The sequence below is a fragment of the Alligator mississippiensis genome, chromosome 1 (genome assembly GCF_030867095.1).
Source record: "Alligator mississippiensis isolate rAllMis1 chromosome 1, rAllMis1, whole genome shotgun sequence".
Taxonomy (NCBI): Eukaryota; Metazoa; Chordata; order Crocodylia; family Alligatoridae; genus Alligator; species Alligator mississippiensis.
In genome coordinates this window covers 351,535,018-351,552,444 of record NC_081824.1, presented here as the reverse complement: position 1 = coordinate 351,552,444, position 17,427 = coordinate 351,535,018, and the positions used below count along the sequence as shown (strand labels likewise).

The following is a 17,427-nucleotide window of genomic DNA, read 5'->3' as shown; positions in this document are numbered from 1 at the left end:
GACTTTCTAACAGAGCTAGAGAAGAATAAGTAGTAGGCAGTCTTTAGGAAAATTATGAAAACACAAATGTTTGTTACCAGAAACCAGAGATGAAGAAATAAAGACCAGCATTTGGCCTTGCTAATAGATAAAACCTTGTCTATTATTTTTTTTATTCCACCTTCCCTTTCTTCCCCCTAAACTCCGCTTACTCCAGTAATACCAACAGTGATTCCCCTGATAAGGGTATTACTATGATAATATGATTGGTTTCTGACAATTCTTGAATGTGTTAATAAGGCTTGAGTTTAAGCAGGAGGAGGTTTGAAAGAGCAGACTGAAGTAACAGGTTTTACTCTAAACAGATTGTTGTCCCAGCATTAACATCAAGGGAGACATAATCTGTTCCTCTTGACTAAATAAAATGGATTTGCTCAGTTCAAGAAGAGAATGAGCTCATCAATGAATGCAGGAATTACTTGTGCAATGCTGTTTTGCCCTTTGGCCTTGATGTTAGCTCTATGAAGGTCCAAATAGCATTTGCCAGTAATGCTGTGAATCTAAAAAAAAAAAAAAAGGAGAATCCTGACACAGTTTTCTAGTTTCCAAATTCTTAAATATTGTTCCTAAATTAATACATCTCCAAAAGATTGAAATGAATCATTCTCTGATCTGTAATTGATATTTCATTCAGCAGGGGGTTCTGTTTTATATAAGGTTTAAATAAACTTGATTTGGTGTATTTTCCATTGTTCTGCTTGATCTGACTATCAGAGCCATACTTCTAAGTGTATATTGGCCCTGCAATTGATATTTCCTTGAAAGCACCTTGAGATGCTCCTTTTCTAATACTCCCTCATTTGGAGCCTTCCAGTTGCTTCTAAACTGTAATAAAACAGAGGTTCCCACCTGTACAAACTGGCAGATAAGTCTTTTCAAATAATATAAACTGACAGTAAAAAAAAAAAAAAAAAGCAATATTCCAGAAGAACTGCTGTATCAGCTGGGCAGTTCTAATATTCATAAAAATGATTTGTTTCAAAAGCAATGGCTATAAACATCAGGCAAGATCATCCTGTTCAAAGAGCAAAAGAGCACCTCATTTTTATTTGCTGTAAAATCCAATAGGAGGAAATGGAATATGTTGAGCTTTTAGCAGCAGAAAAACATCAGGTTGAAGCCATCAAGAATATGCAGCATCAGAATAAAAGCCTGTCCATGCTTGATGAAATTCTTGAAGATGTCAGGAAGGCAGCTGATAGACTGGAAGAGGAAATTGAAGAACATGCCTTTGATGACAACAAATCTGTAAGTGATAGTCTAGAAACTGTTTTGGCATCTGATTTGTGTACATTCACTTTTAGTCTGAACTAAGTATTGAATTGATGCTGTTGTGGTGCCAAATTTATTAAATTGTGGTCACAACTTGGTGATTTTTTTTTTTCTTAAATATTCAAATGTTATTACATAAGTTTTATCCTGCACCTCTTATAGATAGAGACTTGTGAATTTTTTTTTTTTTACTGTTTGCCATGAAGCTGGTAATTTCCTTTCTCAGCAGTGTGTTTGTTTATCAATTGAAACTCATACAATTGCTGGTGCATTGTTTTTATTGTTGACATGCATGTTCCACATCACAACATACACAATTTTCAAGGTCAGGATGCTGATATCTAGGCTTGCAAGATACAGGATTAAAGTTTTATTTCTATTATTAGATGATAATAATCTCTTATTGAGAATATAAAGGGAGATTTATTGTTTGGATTTATGGCACATTATAACCTGCTTGCCAGTGGACAGCCCCAGTAACCTCTCTTCATTTTACCAGCTACATTCTATCACCAAGTCAAAATTCCCCTCTTCCCCCCCTCTCCCCCCACTTGCCTGTCTTGCAGCTATTTTCTCCTGTCCCCTCTGATCTTCCCTGCCACACATTTTCATTTTCACATACTTGCACTGTGCATGTTGGTTTCTATTCCACCCAGGAGAGCATACCAGCAGACTCTCCCTATGCCTGAAGAAGGGTGTTTGTGCCTGAAAGTTTGTAAAGAACAATTTTTCCAACTATTTAGTTGGTCTAATAAAAGATATCACATTTACCCAAAGAATCTTGCCTGCCTGATAGGAGAAGAAGAATTCTTGAAATTTGTTTTCACAGTCTGGGAAAAGAAATGGTGTACAAGGTAGAATATGAAACAGGTTTGTGATCTTTCAATTTAGTTGTTATTGTTTTCATTCACTTCTGACTTCATTGCTTTTAATCTCTTGGCTTACTTGCAATGTCGTGTTGGCACTCTACATATGGTGGGAAGCATCCTCCAGGTAAGCCTCTGTGTATGTGTTGAAGCTGGGAATTTAACAGCTTTTCCCTGTCACTCTCAGGTGGTGTGGAAGAAACCCAGATCTAACTGCTGGTTGCTGCTATTGCTAACTGGGAAGAGGAAGACTGGCTCATATTTCTCTAAGGGTTTTTTCTTCTCCCCCATTTTCCCTGTGTCTGCTAGGGGAAAAGAAATGTTGAAATGTCAGCTCAGGGCCTTTCTTTTGATCCTACTTCAGAATAGCAAGAAACATTTGACAGGCTTTTTTACATTTTATTATCGTAAATGAGAACAGAGAAGGACCTGGGAGTCGCAGTAGAATTTAAGCTGAATAGGAGCCAATGGTGTGCTCTTGTGGCAAAACAAAAAAAAAATCATCAGCATCCTAGGTTGTATCAAAAGGAATGTCACTTGCAAATCAAGGGAAGTAATTCTTCTTTCACTTAGTTCAGCACTGGTGAGGCCTTATTTGGAGTACTGTGTCCATTTTTGGGTTCCACATTTCATGAAGTATATGGATGGACTGGAAAGAGTCTAACGGAGAATGACAGAAATGATTAGAAGCCTGTGATTTGTGAGGAAAGGCTGAAAAAGCTATGGTTGTTTAGTCTAGAGAAGAGAAGACTAAGGAGGGATTTGATACCAGTCTTCAAATTACCTGAAGGGTTATTTAGGACCTTGTTGCACCTTATGCTGAAAGCCGCACAAATGTTGATTCACTTACTGTTATTTGGCTTAGTGGAGCAGTCGCACATTAAGGCAAAAACCCTGCTCTCACTGTCCTTCACCTGCACAGCTGTGACTTGCCATTAGAGACTTGATGAGCAGGGGCAGGACTAGGAGCTAGGGAAGGAACAGGCTCACAGCTCCCACCAAGCAGAGCAAGTGCTGCAGCCCTGGAGTGCCTGGTAGCTGTGGTGCATCCTGCTGCTGCTCAGACCAGGTCTCCTCCCACTGGGAGTAGAGTGAGCCAGTCTGAGTGGGGGGCAAAGGGAGGAGGCACTGCCTCCCCACCACCGCTCTGACTGGCTCTTCTCCCAGTGGGAGCAGAGTCAGATGATCTAAGCGGGGTAGGGACACCCCTTCTCTGCCACCACCACTCCAACCGGCTCTGCTCCCAGGAGCAGAACTGGTCTGAGCAGTAGCAGGAGGGAGGTGGTGCCATCCACTTGAGCTGGCTTGCTTTGCTCCTGCTGGGAGCAGCGCCAGCCCCAGCAGTGGCGGGAGCCATCCTCTGCAGTGCCAGGCACTCTGGGGCTTCAGTGCTCCCTCTGCCAGATACTTCCCAGGGCTAGATGAGGCTCTGTGCCCCTGCATCCCCACTTGCCCTGACTCAGGAGGGCCCCCTGCCTTCTGGGATGCTGAACGACTTTAACTTGCGCAGAAAAGCGGTTGAGAGTGGCCACAAATTAATGGAATAGGAGCAAATTTAGGCAGATTAGAGAGAATCCTGTCCTGGAGTGGCATAACTTTAAATCAAATAACAAGTGCTTTAAGATACTTAAAAGGTGTTAACATGCAGCCAGTCCAGGGGTTTCAACTGAAAATAATTCAACTTTATTAAAAAAATATTGAAATGTAATGTTTCAACAACTACAAATGATGGAATCTCAACTGTGGCAACAAGCTTACCATTTAATGAAATAAATTGTGATAAACTACTTCAAGGTCAAATGCTATAATTATTTTTGTAAGTTCTGGAGAAAAATCTTCCAGCAACTTTAATTTCTCATTTCCTTCTTTCCTTTCTAAACAGATACTTTTGACAATGAAATTTATACTTCTAGGAAATGTTGAGGTTTTATTTTGTTTTGTTTTTTCTCTGTCAGGTGAGAGGTGTTAACTTTGAGGCAGTTTTAAGGGTGGAAGAAGATGAAGCAGACTCCAAGATAAATATGTCAAAAAGAGAAGTGGAAGATGATTTAGGTCTTAGTATGCTTATTGATTCCCAGAACAATCAGTATATACTTACCAAGCCCAGGGATTCAACCATTCCTCGTGCTGATCATCATTTCATAAAGGTAAATTGCTGTGGGGACTCTTACCTACTTTTTTTTTTTGCCTGCCAGCACCTCCTTTGACTTGTGTGTGTGGTTTTGGTATCCCTCTCTCTCTCAGATATTTTCCCATTATTTCATGCTTTCCATTTTCACTGAGGTTCTGGCTGTACTTTATGCTAAGGTACAACAGGACATGTATGGATGTTTGTGGCATGAATTTGGTGTATGTGCAACATGCACCCTTGTGTCTTGTATTAAGTTGATTAGCTTGCACCTGTGGGACAGTGTTCCAGACTGGTGGGACTGGCACAAGGTCAGGCTATCACAGGGCATAGTCAGCTCACTGGCATATATCATATTTACTTGATTCCAATATGAGGTTCCCCCCCCACCCTGTTCAATAAAGGGGAGGGTAAGAAACAAAGTCTCATTTTGGAATCTAACATGAGACAGCTTCAGCTGGGAGGTGTGAGGAGCAGTGATGTCCCACGCTGATCTGGGTGCATGGGAAGCCCCAGAGCTGCTCCTAATCCATTCCTGCCCCGCACTGCAAAGAACAGCTGGCTTAGCCAGGAACAGCAGTGGCATCACTTAGCTCAGGTTTCTCTTTTCAGCACCTACTGCTTGCTTGGCTCTGGTTCCCTCCTTCTTCTTCCTGTCTCCCCTGCTGGCTGGGAGGAGACACTGGAAGGAGGAACCTGTGTTCTATTGCTACTGTCCCCTGCAGATGCAGGCATGGGGGAGCCCCAGAGCCACTTATGATCATTTCTGCCCTGTGCTGCGTAGGGAGTCTGGCTCTGCCAGCTGCAGCAGCAGTGTAGACAAGGGTTCCACCTGGTGTTTATTTCTGTTGCATTTTCTATTTTAAAAATATATAAGGGCTTTAACATTAATTCGGCCATTATTATATAAAGTAGATATGTTTATTGATTAAACCCAGCTAATCAAATTAATGCAAAGGCAAGGGATATTTCTATATAATAATTGTTTTTAATAGGCTAAGTAAAGAATGATTATTCTTTGAAGCCTCCTTACAAAGCCTGTGCATCTCTCTGTCTCATGTTATATGTCTGAAGAGATCAGTTGTAAACTTGGAGTGCCTATAATGTTGGAACTCTGAAGAGAAAAGATCACTGATCTTGGGGATCTAAAGCAGTAGGATCATGGGGTTCTGTTTTTCATAAGAGGAATGCACAGCCTGTTTGAATATGGGAAATGTGCTATAGAAGTTAAAGAGACAATACTGTAGCTTATTTGAATGGAGAAAAGCTTAAGAACCCTCAGGTTCTTACGTGTAATGCCCAAACCGAGCAGATTGTGGAGTACTCAACTGGGAAATCATCATGAAGGCTCTGACACTTACTTATGGGCAAGGGACAGAAATTACACGTAAACCAATATAAGTGATCAGAAACCAGTTCAAATCTGTAATAGAACAGAAATTCAGTGCACATAAACCATTTTCAAAATGACCTTAAACTGGTTTTAGCCAATCTTAATAGATGTAATGTCAGACTTAACTGACTTAAGTTGAAATCAATTTATTGAATTTCTGTCCTAGATCCCTTCCAGATTCAAGTTACTCACAGTCCCCCAGCATCCCAGGATGCTTTCTTCTTCCCACACAATGCTTTTTCCCCCTCCCCCATTTTGCAGGGTGGGTGGGCTAGCCTTGGCCCAAGCTGTCTACTTCAGCAGAGCAGGGAGACGTGCTCTAGTGCCCCCCAGCTTCTGGCCTGGGCCACTGCAGGCATGTAGCTGCATTTCTGGAATCAAGAGTGAATATCTGTTCACTTGCTTATTGGTTTGATCTACGCAGCTTAGACTAACCTGCAAAGATTGAATCAATTCAGCCTTGGGCTTTTTGACTGTCTGTACTTAGCCATTGTGGTCTAGTAAATGAAAACAATCTCAAATTCTATTTCCTATTATCAGAAACTCATATTAAGATTATAGAAGCCCCCTTGATCTTCAGGAAGATTTGGAAACTAATGTATTTTCCATTTCACAACACTATCATCAGGCTTTTGGACTTATTTAAAAAACAAACAAACAACAATTTCTTCAAGTCATCAAAGCCACTAGCCCTTTTTTCAGGCCTCTGTGTACTGTGCATTCCAAAACATTGATTTTTATATTGGTCATTTCTACAATCTCTGACAACATCTGCCTAGGAAACTTTTATCAGTTATTCTTATCTGGGTAAAAAGAATGATGGACTTGGGAAATACCACTGGAGTCTGCTGTATCTTGTTTTCCTGTTTCTCATTTCCTTACAGTTCTGAACATACTATTGTTTCAGGACCCTCAAATGTTGAGATCCATAATGTTAAGTTTCCATAAATCTGATTATAGTTTATAGCTTTCTGTAGCTGATAGCTTATGACTGTTTGCATATCCATTAGGTGTATAAACCAATTACGTGCATAGGAACTGTTCCACCCGGCTGTCACTGTTTGCAGCGTAATATAATTGTATTGCATATTTGGTAAAACTGACTAGGAGTCATCTGTTTCAAAACTTCTAAAGCAGCATTGAACTGTTTAGGTCCTGTCACCTCAAGACTGAAATCTGAGAAATGGTATTGAGTGTTAATGAGATCTGAAATGCTTCACACAGGTTGTTCCTTTAGCTAACCTGTATTGTTTATGGTAAGGTAAGTTCATAGTTCCCCCCTCCCCCAGTCCCAAGTCTATGCACTTAAACCTATATCCTGTATACTCCATTTATTTTTATACTGCTACTAAACTCTGACCGTTGGAAGCATTTTCAATTTCACCACAGCTTTTTCATGACTTTTACTGTAATGTGTATTATCAATTCTATACACTAGGACATTGTGACCATAGGGATGTTATCTTTGCCATGTGGCTGGCTGTGTACAATGATAGGATTGCCAACCATGTTTGGGTACATCATTTGTGGAGTACTCTTGGGACCATCAGGATTAAACAGTATAAAGGTAAGAGAATAAGCTTTCATGTTAATTTTAACCCATGTGTTCATTTTTAGGAAGCTTTAAGAATTTCAAGCATTCAAAAAATAAGTTGAACCCTGGAAAATCATGAGAATTTAAATGTAATACACTTAAGATTCCTTTAATTTGCCCTCTATTTCAGGGTCAAATTATTTCAGGGGGTTTAGAGTTCATTTGTTTCTGGATTTTTGTCTTTTCCCCAGTTTTCCACAATCATGGAAGATAAACATTTTTATGTGAAAGCTAAAGTTTCTGCATAATGAAGCCTCAGCTTCTGGAGCTAAGGAAACTTCACACACTATGAAATTTGCAAAATAAACAAGAGTTGGGAAATTGAGTTTATTATTACATTAAAACATTTTTGAAGGCATGTTTAAAAAAATTGAACTTTTACTAAGTTTCATTAACTCAAGAAACCCTATGAGGGAATTAATTTGGAGCACTTAACACTTATACTTCCATTTGGTGCACTTGTGCTGTAACAAGCAGTCATGTATCACTGTTTTGCTACTCAGTCCATTCTTGATTATCATGTCTGCCCAGCTTTCTGGGAAGCTGGTCCACCAAGACTGCAAAATGATGTAGCAATTCCAGTTGGCTAGGCTAAGGCAGTATAACAGCCCCAAAGAGATGAATTGTGGTCAGAACAGAGAAAATGGAGAAGGTTTTGCTGCCTTCCCTCTTTCCCCCTTAAGACAGTTCCAGTGAGAAGCTGGCTCTTTATGGGGTTCTAGTAAACCTCTGCTTTTCTGTACTGTAGGTTCTCCTCAGGAGGCCTTTATGTTATCTGTTGTACTTCTCCTGAGTAAGATTGGTGAATTTTATAGAAATATACAGACATAAAATTTGTTTCTTCTCTGTCTCCTGTGGCCATGGGATTGTGGGGGAAAGTGTCCCATTTTCTCATAGTCAGTGGGGTTTTCCATGTGTTACAGCTAGAGGTGCACCGATATATCGGTTCATATCGTATCAGCACCACTGGAAGGAAAATTGACATTATCAACAATCGGCTTTTTTTGGCTGATGTGGCTGATAATGTCACTGATAAATGCCGTATACATGCACACAGCCAGGAGTGCAACCTGGCAGCTTGGAGAGCAGTATCCAGCCAGTAAATCTGTAGAAGGGACAGGGTGTGGAGGGGGCAGATTGAGTACCCCATGGTTAGGGAGGGAGTGAGGCTGAGGCTGGGGCAGGGGGAGGTGCTGCCCAGGTGGGGTGGGGTGTGGGATGGAGCCATGAGCAGCTTGTTTGGGGAGGGGGAGGGAGGCAGCATCTCCTGCTTCTGCATACAGCTCAGGGGAGGCATGGGCTTTTCCTGCTGGGGGCTCGGGGTGGGTGGCATTGCTGGGAGGGGGGGCTATGGGGTGGCTATGGTGAACTTCGGGGTGGCTTTAGCCACCCTGTATCCCCCCCCTCCAGCACTGATGCCAGCCACCCCACCTTATCTTCCCCAAGTACAAACCAGGCCCAGTCCCCACCAGGAAGAGCCTCGTGTAGCCCCCAGCCCCAAGTGCAAAGTAGGCAACCTGCCCTTGCCCTATGCACAGATTGTAACGGGGGGGAGGCACATGCTCCCTGTGCTTCCTCCAGAGGTATGCACAGTGGTGGGAGCCGACCCCCTTCCTCACTCCCTGTGCCCCCCAGACAAGCTGTGGCTCTGCCCAACTCCCTGTTCTGGCTATGCAGCACCTGCTCCCTTCCCCTGCCCCAGCCCCAGCGTCACTCCCTCGCTCCCCGCAGGGGCCTCGATCTGTGCTCCCCATGCCCCTTCCCCCCAACAGACTTACCAGCCAGACATTATTCTCCAAGCTGCCGGGCTGCATATTAGCAGTTGGATTGGTATCGGCTGATATGGCTCATTTAATAATCTGCCATCAGTATTGGCCAAAAAAATCTTTGTCAGTTCACCCATACTTACAGCTATCGCTACTTTTTTTTTCCTTTGGACCCTAAAATTGTTGCTAGGAAATGCTAGGTGTTGCTGCTGTAGGAATGGCATCTGTCCTCTCTGCTTTGTTGTCACAGTCTGTTTTCTTGGTCTATTTTTTCCCTATACGGAGGTTCCGTTATCAGGGAAATAAAGGCATGTGGGGGCTGTAAGGCAGACACAGAAGAGTATGAACTAGACTATAGCAGGAGAATTATAGCACAGAATCTTCAGGCCTGCAGAGCAATCAAGTAGTTAGCCCGAGGCCTCTTCTACATGAACACATGAGGGATGTGTTTGCCTTAGGCATCATGTACCTTAATTTCAAGAGGTATGAATCCATATATAATAGTTGCATGTAATAAACATTGTTTATCAAGTTTACATTATTTAAAATAGAGATTCTGTTCACTAAATTATGGTTGAATTATTATTAAAGCCCTTGCATTTCTTTACCAAAATACAACAGAAATAAACACTGTATGAAATCCTTGTGCAAGTTAAATAGTTCTTGTCTCTTTCCTGTATTGTAAAGTGAAAGAATTCCTTGAGTAAGGATTGAGCTGCAGGATTATAATCAACTGATTACAAAGCATTTCACAAACACTGGAAGTATGCAATAACACAAACCATGAATATTTTTAGGATTTTGTTTCATAGATAAAATATTCTGGAGAGGTAACAATTGTATTGCTGTCCAAGGATAAAGATGAAAGCTGTTACATCTGCATGGTTACATCTGCATGATTTTGTAGCAAAATCACTCTAACTATAGCCAGGCTTCTCCAGGGTCAAAGTTAGGGCAGTTTAGCTAACTTATATCACTAAAGGCTCATGTAGGCAATATTTAAACTGTAACAGTGGCTGAAACTCCTAAATTAGTTCCCCTCCCCCTTTTTAAAGCAGCTAAAATATACTTAGCCATGGAGTTCAGAGCTTTACAGATAGACATAAACTTAGAGTGGGATTTTCCAAAGTACTTTTAGTTTAGGCCTAACTCTGTTCCTGTTGACGTAATGATTTTCAGAATGTCATGGGTCCCTCAGTGAATAGTAACCGCAGTATCTCTTCACCTGTTTAAACTTCTTATTATTTCTTCTGTACTGAATTTTTAAAAAAGTCACATTCTTGTTAAGGTCATACATAAAGGCGCTAGAAAACTACTTCAGATAGAAGGATTTTAAGGTAGGATTTTTAGAAATGCTGACTACTAGCTTCTGTAATTTGACACCTTTTGAAACCTGTTGCTGCTTTCTGCACAGCCATGCCCTACAATCTTAAAATCAAAGCAATAAAATAAAGCAATACCCTCCAAACTGTTGTTTGAAGTTATGTTCAGTATAAAATCTGTCAGATGGTCTAGTTATCTCCCCTTCCCCTCCCTTACTACATTAGTCACAGGTTACCTGGAAGACAAAATGACCAGTGAGAACAAAGTTGGACCATTGTTTTAGTAGTAGCAAAATGTTGTTGTCTTACCACTGTATTGGTACTTATTTTAAACTTGAATTTTTATCTTATTTCATACTTTTCTCTAATAAAACAAAGGCCTAAAATAAATGTTTTAAGTTTTGGCAAAAATATATCTTGAGACCAGAACTACTTAGCTTTACTTTGCAAGAGGTTTTTACCAAATTTGAGGGATAGAAAATGGAGGAGAGGGTAAATACATGAATAATACATGTAATGTAGCTTTTTTTTTTTTTTAAAGCATATTATTGTCCATACTAATACAGGGACAAGTTTTAAAACTATTACTGTAGTGATAAAGATCTTGAACAGAACAGGGATTATTTTTCATGGTGTATATATGTATATCCCATTTTACTAGAGAAGCAGTCTTGTGGAGTATCACCTGTTTGCAGTTGCACAGGTCCCGCCCCTAATGTTCCCAGTCACTTAACGTCTTGATGCTTTCCTAAGTAACTGTTGTAATTGGAGCAGGGAAGTATTTATGTGTGGGTGGCTTTTTTTTATTTCTTTAATTTTTTAAAGCTATCTAATGTGGAATGTTCTGTTACTTGAGAAGAGGAAACCTCATGTCTTCATTTAATCTCACTCTCCCATCTGTTGTGCTTCTCTGCTCTCTGAGAGCACCCTGCACATTTGTTTGCCACTTACTCTTCATGTGTTGTTCTTGCATATGCTTCTCTGCTCTTCTAGTTTACCTCCTTTGGAGATGCTACCCAGATGCTTTCTTCTTCTTCTGATCTCTTAAGATATGTTCTCCTGGTGGTGGTGGAGGGTACAGTTTTAATGACAGCACCCGTTTCCTTTCCTCTACTTGCTATGCAACAGCAATTCCTAGAAATAGGCAAGTAAGCAGTAGGATCATCTTAGCAATACAGCTTAGTCAACTGAAGAACTAGCTGTAACCAGAGAACCAGCATCATGTGACTAGCTAGGTGTTGGTACTACCAATAAGTGCTCCATGGACAACCATTTGTGAACTGTTGATCTAGGCTGCTTGTACAGGCCATGGGGGTTTAGTTCTCCCTAAATTGAAATGGTGGGTTTTTAAAAACACTGCTTCAATTTAGGGAGAATTAAACCAAACGAAAACCCCGTGGCATGTACACAAGGGTGGGAGCCTGATCCTTACCTGCCTCTTCAGTGGCACGGTGAGGGGTGAGCTGCTGGCAGGCCAAGTGGTCACTGAGCTGTGCAGGGGCCCCCCAGGTGACACCCATCTGCTGGCACCCAGCCTGGGTGGTCCTGAGGGGTGCTGCAGCTGTAAAGGGAAGAACCGGCTCCCCTGCAGCCACAGAGGGAAGCACTGGGCCCCCGCACAGCTCAGGCAGGCAGGCTCCAGGGAGGAAAAAAAAAGATCAGGCTTGCCTCTTTCTTTTTCTTCAGTGGAGCCTGCTGCATGGGCTGCCGCCAGGTCCGACAACCCCTGAGCTGCATGGGGCCTGCCAAGCCCCGAGCACGTCAGCTTCCAGGGCCCTTTGTACTGTTGCATTTTGTCAGGTTGCAAACTAAAACACCTTGGAAGTGATTTATCTTGCTACATACCAAAGCCATTTAAAGCAGAATATGCTGCAGAACCTGTAAACAGCAACGCCATTAAAGCAGTGCAAAAGGGCATTTAAGCTGCTTTAATGGCCAATTTTGTGGTGTGTACAAAGCCCCTAGAATCCTGCATACAGTTTAATAACCTGTGGTATGGCATAATTATTTAAAAATGTATATGTGATTGTATTACAGTAAACAGATTGTAGTGCACTAAATATATCCATGTTCTTTTTTGCAGTCTATTGTACAGGTGGAAACATTAGGAGAGTTTGGTGTGTTCTTCACCTTGTTCCTAGTTGGTTTGGAATTTTCCCCTGAAAGGTTAAGAAAGGTATTTTTGTGTAATGCTTCTGGATATTGGAATTTGGCAGTGTTGAACTTATCAGTTATATTTAAGCACCTGGAAAGCTGCCTGTGATTATCTCTTAATGTAACTTGACCAAGATTTTTAAAAGACAGATATTTCAAGTTTTCTCCTTGACCTGTCTCTTCTTTTGCTCCCACTATCTGAGAAAAGGATATTTCTACTCATTATAACTTTTTTAAAATAAAGTTGCTGTATACCTTTCATTTTTTTTAATATTTATTTATTCATTTATTTTATGTATTTATTTCTATATTGTTAAGTCCCACATTCACTTCAGGGCAATCCATCTTTATATGACACTGAATCCAGTTTTTGAGCTACAAATGTCAGAATGTTGTGATGCAAAGGTATGTCTTGCAAGGGAAAGCTAATGTAATAAACCCCATAGGATGGATTTAAACATAAGCTGTGCTGGTTGAAAAGTGCCAGTCAAGCCTGTGGGTTCCTGATTAGACATAATGTAATACAAACTAATTTTAAATAGAACAGCAGTTAAACTTTAACCGAAAAGATACAAATATGTTTAAGTTGAATTTTTAATATAGAGTAATAGTTTCAAATCTGTGGTCTACCGACCCCTGGGGGTCTGCAGACTATGTCTAAGGGGTCTGTGAAAGATGACTATGATCAACCAACAGTATGTGAATACCCACACTTATAATTCAGATGGGTCCATACTTCCATTTGAAATTTTCAAAGAGGTCCACACCTCCATTCAAAATTTTTTAGGGGTCCACAAATGAAAAAAGGTTGAAAACCACTGATATAGAAAATTATAGCTGGCTTTAACTAGGTAAGCCTGCAAATATATTTTAATGATTAAAAATATTAACCATTCAGTGTATACTTTTAAGATCTACTTCACTTTCCTTATTCTTTCCTTGATAGGTGAGTCAGTGATACCATGTTAGTCTGTTTTATCAATACATAGAAAATTATATGGTCATCTCACTTTAACTTATGTTATTTGAGTGATTGGCAAGTGTCACTTATGTTAACATTAAAGATAAAGATCTATTAGTCCATATACTAGTCCATGTTTTGCCATTGTTGGATTGATCCATGCTTGGTAATGTGTGAGTGTGGTACCCAACATGATTTGAGTGATTGGCAAATATCACTTACTGAAGTTAAGTGCCCACATTACTTTTTTTTTTTCATTTACATAATAATAAATTGTATAATTCAGTCTAGTTTTAAATGACTTTTGAGATTGGGTCTTTTAATTTTTTTTTTTGTTCTGGATCTCTGTGGAAGGAGGCTTGTACTGATAGTTAATTACTACTTTTCTTTTTCTTAATATTCCCCTAATACTCCTAGTCATTCCTCTGGAAACATGGCAAATAATTCCTCTCGCTATTTGGTTTTTGTAGGGAGTTTGTAGTTCAGTTTGTGGACAATTACTATGCCAAGCATTCTAGCCCCATAATCATTTTCTTTTTTTTTTTTTCTGAACTCCCTCCAGTTTATTTAATATTTCTGGTAAGGAGCATCCCAGTCCTGCATGTATAAATTCTAGTAAAATTATTATAGTCCATTAATTCTGTGCTATGACTCAAATCTTTCTCATCTTTGCCTCTTATTGCACTGAAAACCACTGTAACATCATATCACTGAGACAATAGCCCTCAGATTATACAATGCAAATATAAGCATTTTTTTTCTTTGAGGTATGGAAGATATCTTTGCAAGGACCGTGCTACATGACGGTTCTGATGATTGCGTTTGGCTTGTTATGGGGACACTTACTGCAGATAAGACCAACACAGAGCGTCTTCATTTCTACTTGTTTGTCATTATCAAGCACACCCTTGGTATCTAGATTCCTTGCAGGGAGTGCTCGAGGAGACAAAGAAGGTATGTGCAGCTTAAACGGACCATCCCAAAGTCGGTACCAATTTAAATGCTTACAATAATTTTCAAGATGTCAGTGTCTTGAGACAAATTGGGAAATAAAAGGTTTTTTCTCAGAGACCTGAAGAAAGGTACTTGGTACCTGAAAGCATGTCTGTATTCCTCCCAACAACGTATTGGTCCAATAAAATATATCGCCTGCAACCCATGCTTCTCACATTCTTCTTGTTAAATAACTTTTACTAGCTTGATGGGGATTCTAGGATTCTAAGCATTGGTGCTTGATTGATCTTTTTTTCTCCTCTTTATTTTTGTAGCTTGCTTAGCTCTGCCTGTTCTAAAATACCATGGCAATATCCCCAGCAGTCCTACTTTGCTTCATAATACTAAATGATTTCGTGATCAAGTCAGAACCAGAATTTCTACTGCACAACTTGACAGCACCAGCACTGATTCTAGATTTACCTGCACTGCCAACTTCTGTCTCTAAACTGTCCCCAATACCAGCCTGTTCTAAAATACCATGAGGCAGATTTATCTAGCCCAGTATCCTATCATTTCACTTTTTAAGAAGTATGTATAATACTATAATATAGTATAATAAGCTGCTGCTGTAATATAGGTTTAAAGTACTGTATGGGAGCTGGGGTGGCACAAGTGCCAAGGCACACAGTTGACAGCCCAGAACTCACAAGTTTGAAGCCATAGCAGAAGTGTTCATGGTGAGGCCTGTCAGATTCCAGTGAAACTATGAATTCTGCTAATATCTTGACACAAGGACACGAGAAAGGAAAGGAACCCAGTAAATGGCATTTCTTATGTTTCTTAGGGTTGAAAAGCAAACTTGTTTTTGTTGCTAAAAGCAGGTATGATTTGAAATGTATCTGTGAGTAATAATAGGTTAGTAATAAGAGGTTTAAGTAACTTTAAAAGGTCACTAATAAGACTTTTAAGTCACTTTTCAAAGGAGAAATGCACTTTAAACTTTTTTTTTTTTTTTTTTAAGTCCTAAGTGGTTCTCTGAATCTGATGCTTTTTCTTATGCACAGGTGATATTGACTACAGTAGCGTATTACTTGGCATGCTGGTAATGCAGGATGTGCAGCTTGGTTTGTTTATAGCTGTCATGCCAACTCTTATACAGGCAGGAGCCAGTACATACTCCAGGTAAAGAAATTATAAGAGGTAGATATTTATGTACTTTTGGTTCTGAAGGGAGACCTTCTGGGCTCTGGTTTAAAATGAAGAGATGTATACTTATTAATGAATTCATGTACAAGTATAACTAAAATTCATGTGCAAAATTGACGTTGTAATTGTTGTAGAAACTCGCTTTATGCTTGGGGCCTTCATGCTTTATTTTTGCTTCACAATACTAACTTGGAATGCTCATCGTGTCTTAAGCAGCTTAGTCTACCTCAATTATTCAGTTTAAAAATGAGTGATGAAGAAAAGGTGGGGTTTTGTCCCCCCAGATTCCCCCCAACTTGCCAAACACTGAAGGTCTCCAGCATTAATGTTTATACTTCAATAAATGTGGGTCATAAGCTTGAGCAAAGTAGTGATCCTTACACTTTACTAAAAAGTTAACAAACATAAACATCACTGGACCAGCAAGGAAGTAAATTCTAGAATTTGTTGGAAGCTGCTGAATTTTTCAGCATACTTGATAATCAGGTCACTTAAGTGCCTAAATAGAAATTTAGACCCTTAATCCAAGCATCTTGTTTTAAAATCTTAGATATTTTCACTTAGAAATTGGTTTAGAGGCAAGAAAGTACATACAAATAACTTTTTTTCTTCTCTTTCCTAGTATTGTGATGGAAATACTGAGAATACTTATACTGATTGGCCAAATCCTCTTTTCCCTGGCTGCTGTCTTTCTTATATGTCTTGTTATAAAGACTTATCTCATAGGACCATATTATCGCAAATTGCATGCAGAAAGCAAAGGAAATAAAGAAATCCTCATTCTGGGAATATCTGCTTTCATCTTTCTTATGTTAACGGTAATTTTTTAAAAATAATATATTTTACTTGCATAAGGTGTATAGATTTAACATATATACCAAGAAAGCTAACATGTTGTCTGTTTTTTGCGTATCTTTTCAGTTCTGTATTTGGACATTTTAAAACCAAATAACATTATAAAACAAATGTAAAAAAACCCAAACCCCATTGAAACCAAAAAGTAAGGATGCCTGAAGGATTCAGGCATTTTGCAGATCTTGAAATATCATATTAACATGTTGTGCAATTAAGGGTCTGGTACTTCTTGTGCTTTGTTTTGGTTTTTTGTTTGTTTGTTTTTTGTCCCAATCTTCTTGAGGTTTACATTCTTATTTCCTGCTGCTGGTATTTTTTTTATTAATTTGAATGATTGCAACTTAAGTGAATTTACCGTTTTTCCTATTGCATTTGTTTTTTACTATGAAACTTGGAATGGAAACAATTTTTAACTATAAACCCAACCCAATACACTTTTTTACTGACAACCTGCAAATTCTTTTACTGACATACATTTTATATAATGTAAATGTAACCTTTCTGCCAGACCATGGACAACAGCCCTGTTTTTACTATGGACAAGCATAGTAAAAGAGTTTGACTGTTAGTAAAGTTTTCAGACTTATCAATTAGCAACTCTACTTGACCTGCAGCAATGGTTTTATACTGTGCTGCCCCAACCTACCTCACGGGTCTTCTACTTACCCCCATAACTTGGTATTCCTTGCCCCCTGCCCAACTTACCTGCCACCCTATTCCCCTCTCCACATACCTCCCCTTCCTCTCCCCACATCCTCATCCCAGCACAGGCCCTTCAAAAGAAGGACTACTATCTGCTTACCTATCACCCAGCAGTGTAACAGACAAATGAGAAGTAGCACCATTACCAGCAGCAACATATGGCTGGGGAATTTAGGAAGAAGCCACAAAGCCCTGAGAAGAGCCCCTTAAGGGTACTACACTCCTGCTCACGT

At 39.8% G+C, this 17,427-nt stretch overlaps 1 protein-coding gene across 5 annotated transcripts in view; it reads left to right on the top strand.

Annotated features, from left to right (window-relative positions):
* TMCO3 (transmembrane and coiled-coil domains 3) overlaps positions 1-17,427 on the top strand; it is a 61,177-nt gene that overhangs the window by 14,232 nt on the left and 29,518 nt on the right. For all 5 annotated transcript variants that reach the window (XR_009459196.1, XR_009459197.1, XM_059721055.1 and 2 more), the window contains exons 4-10: positions 1,108-1,287; positions 4,133-4,324; positions 7,137-7,265; positions 12,464-12,556; positions 14,263-14,449; positions 15,496-15,613; positions 16,260-16,455. Coding sequence is in view for 3 of the 5 variants with exons in the window: in XM_059721055.1 (XP_059577038.1) it covers positions 1,108-1,287; positions 4,133-4,324; positions 7,137-7,265; positions 12,464-12,556; positions 14,263-14,449; positions 15,496-15,613; positions 16,260-16,455 (1,095 nt within the window). In the remaining 2 variants the exon portion in view is untranslated. The remainder of the gene's footprint in view (positions 1-1,107; positions 1,288-4,132; positions 4,325-7,136; positions 7,266-12,463; positions 12,557-14,262; positions 14,450-15,495; positions 15,614-16,259; positions 16,456-17,427) is intronic.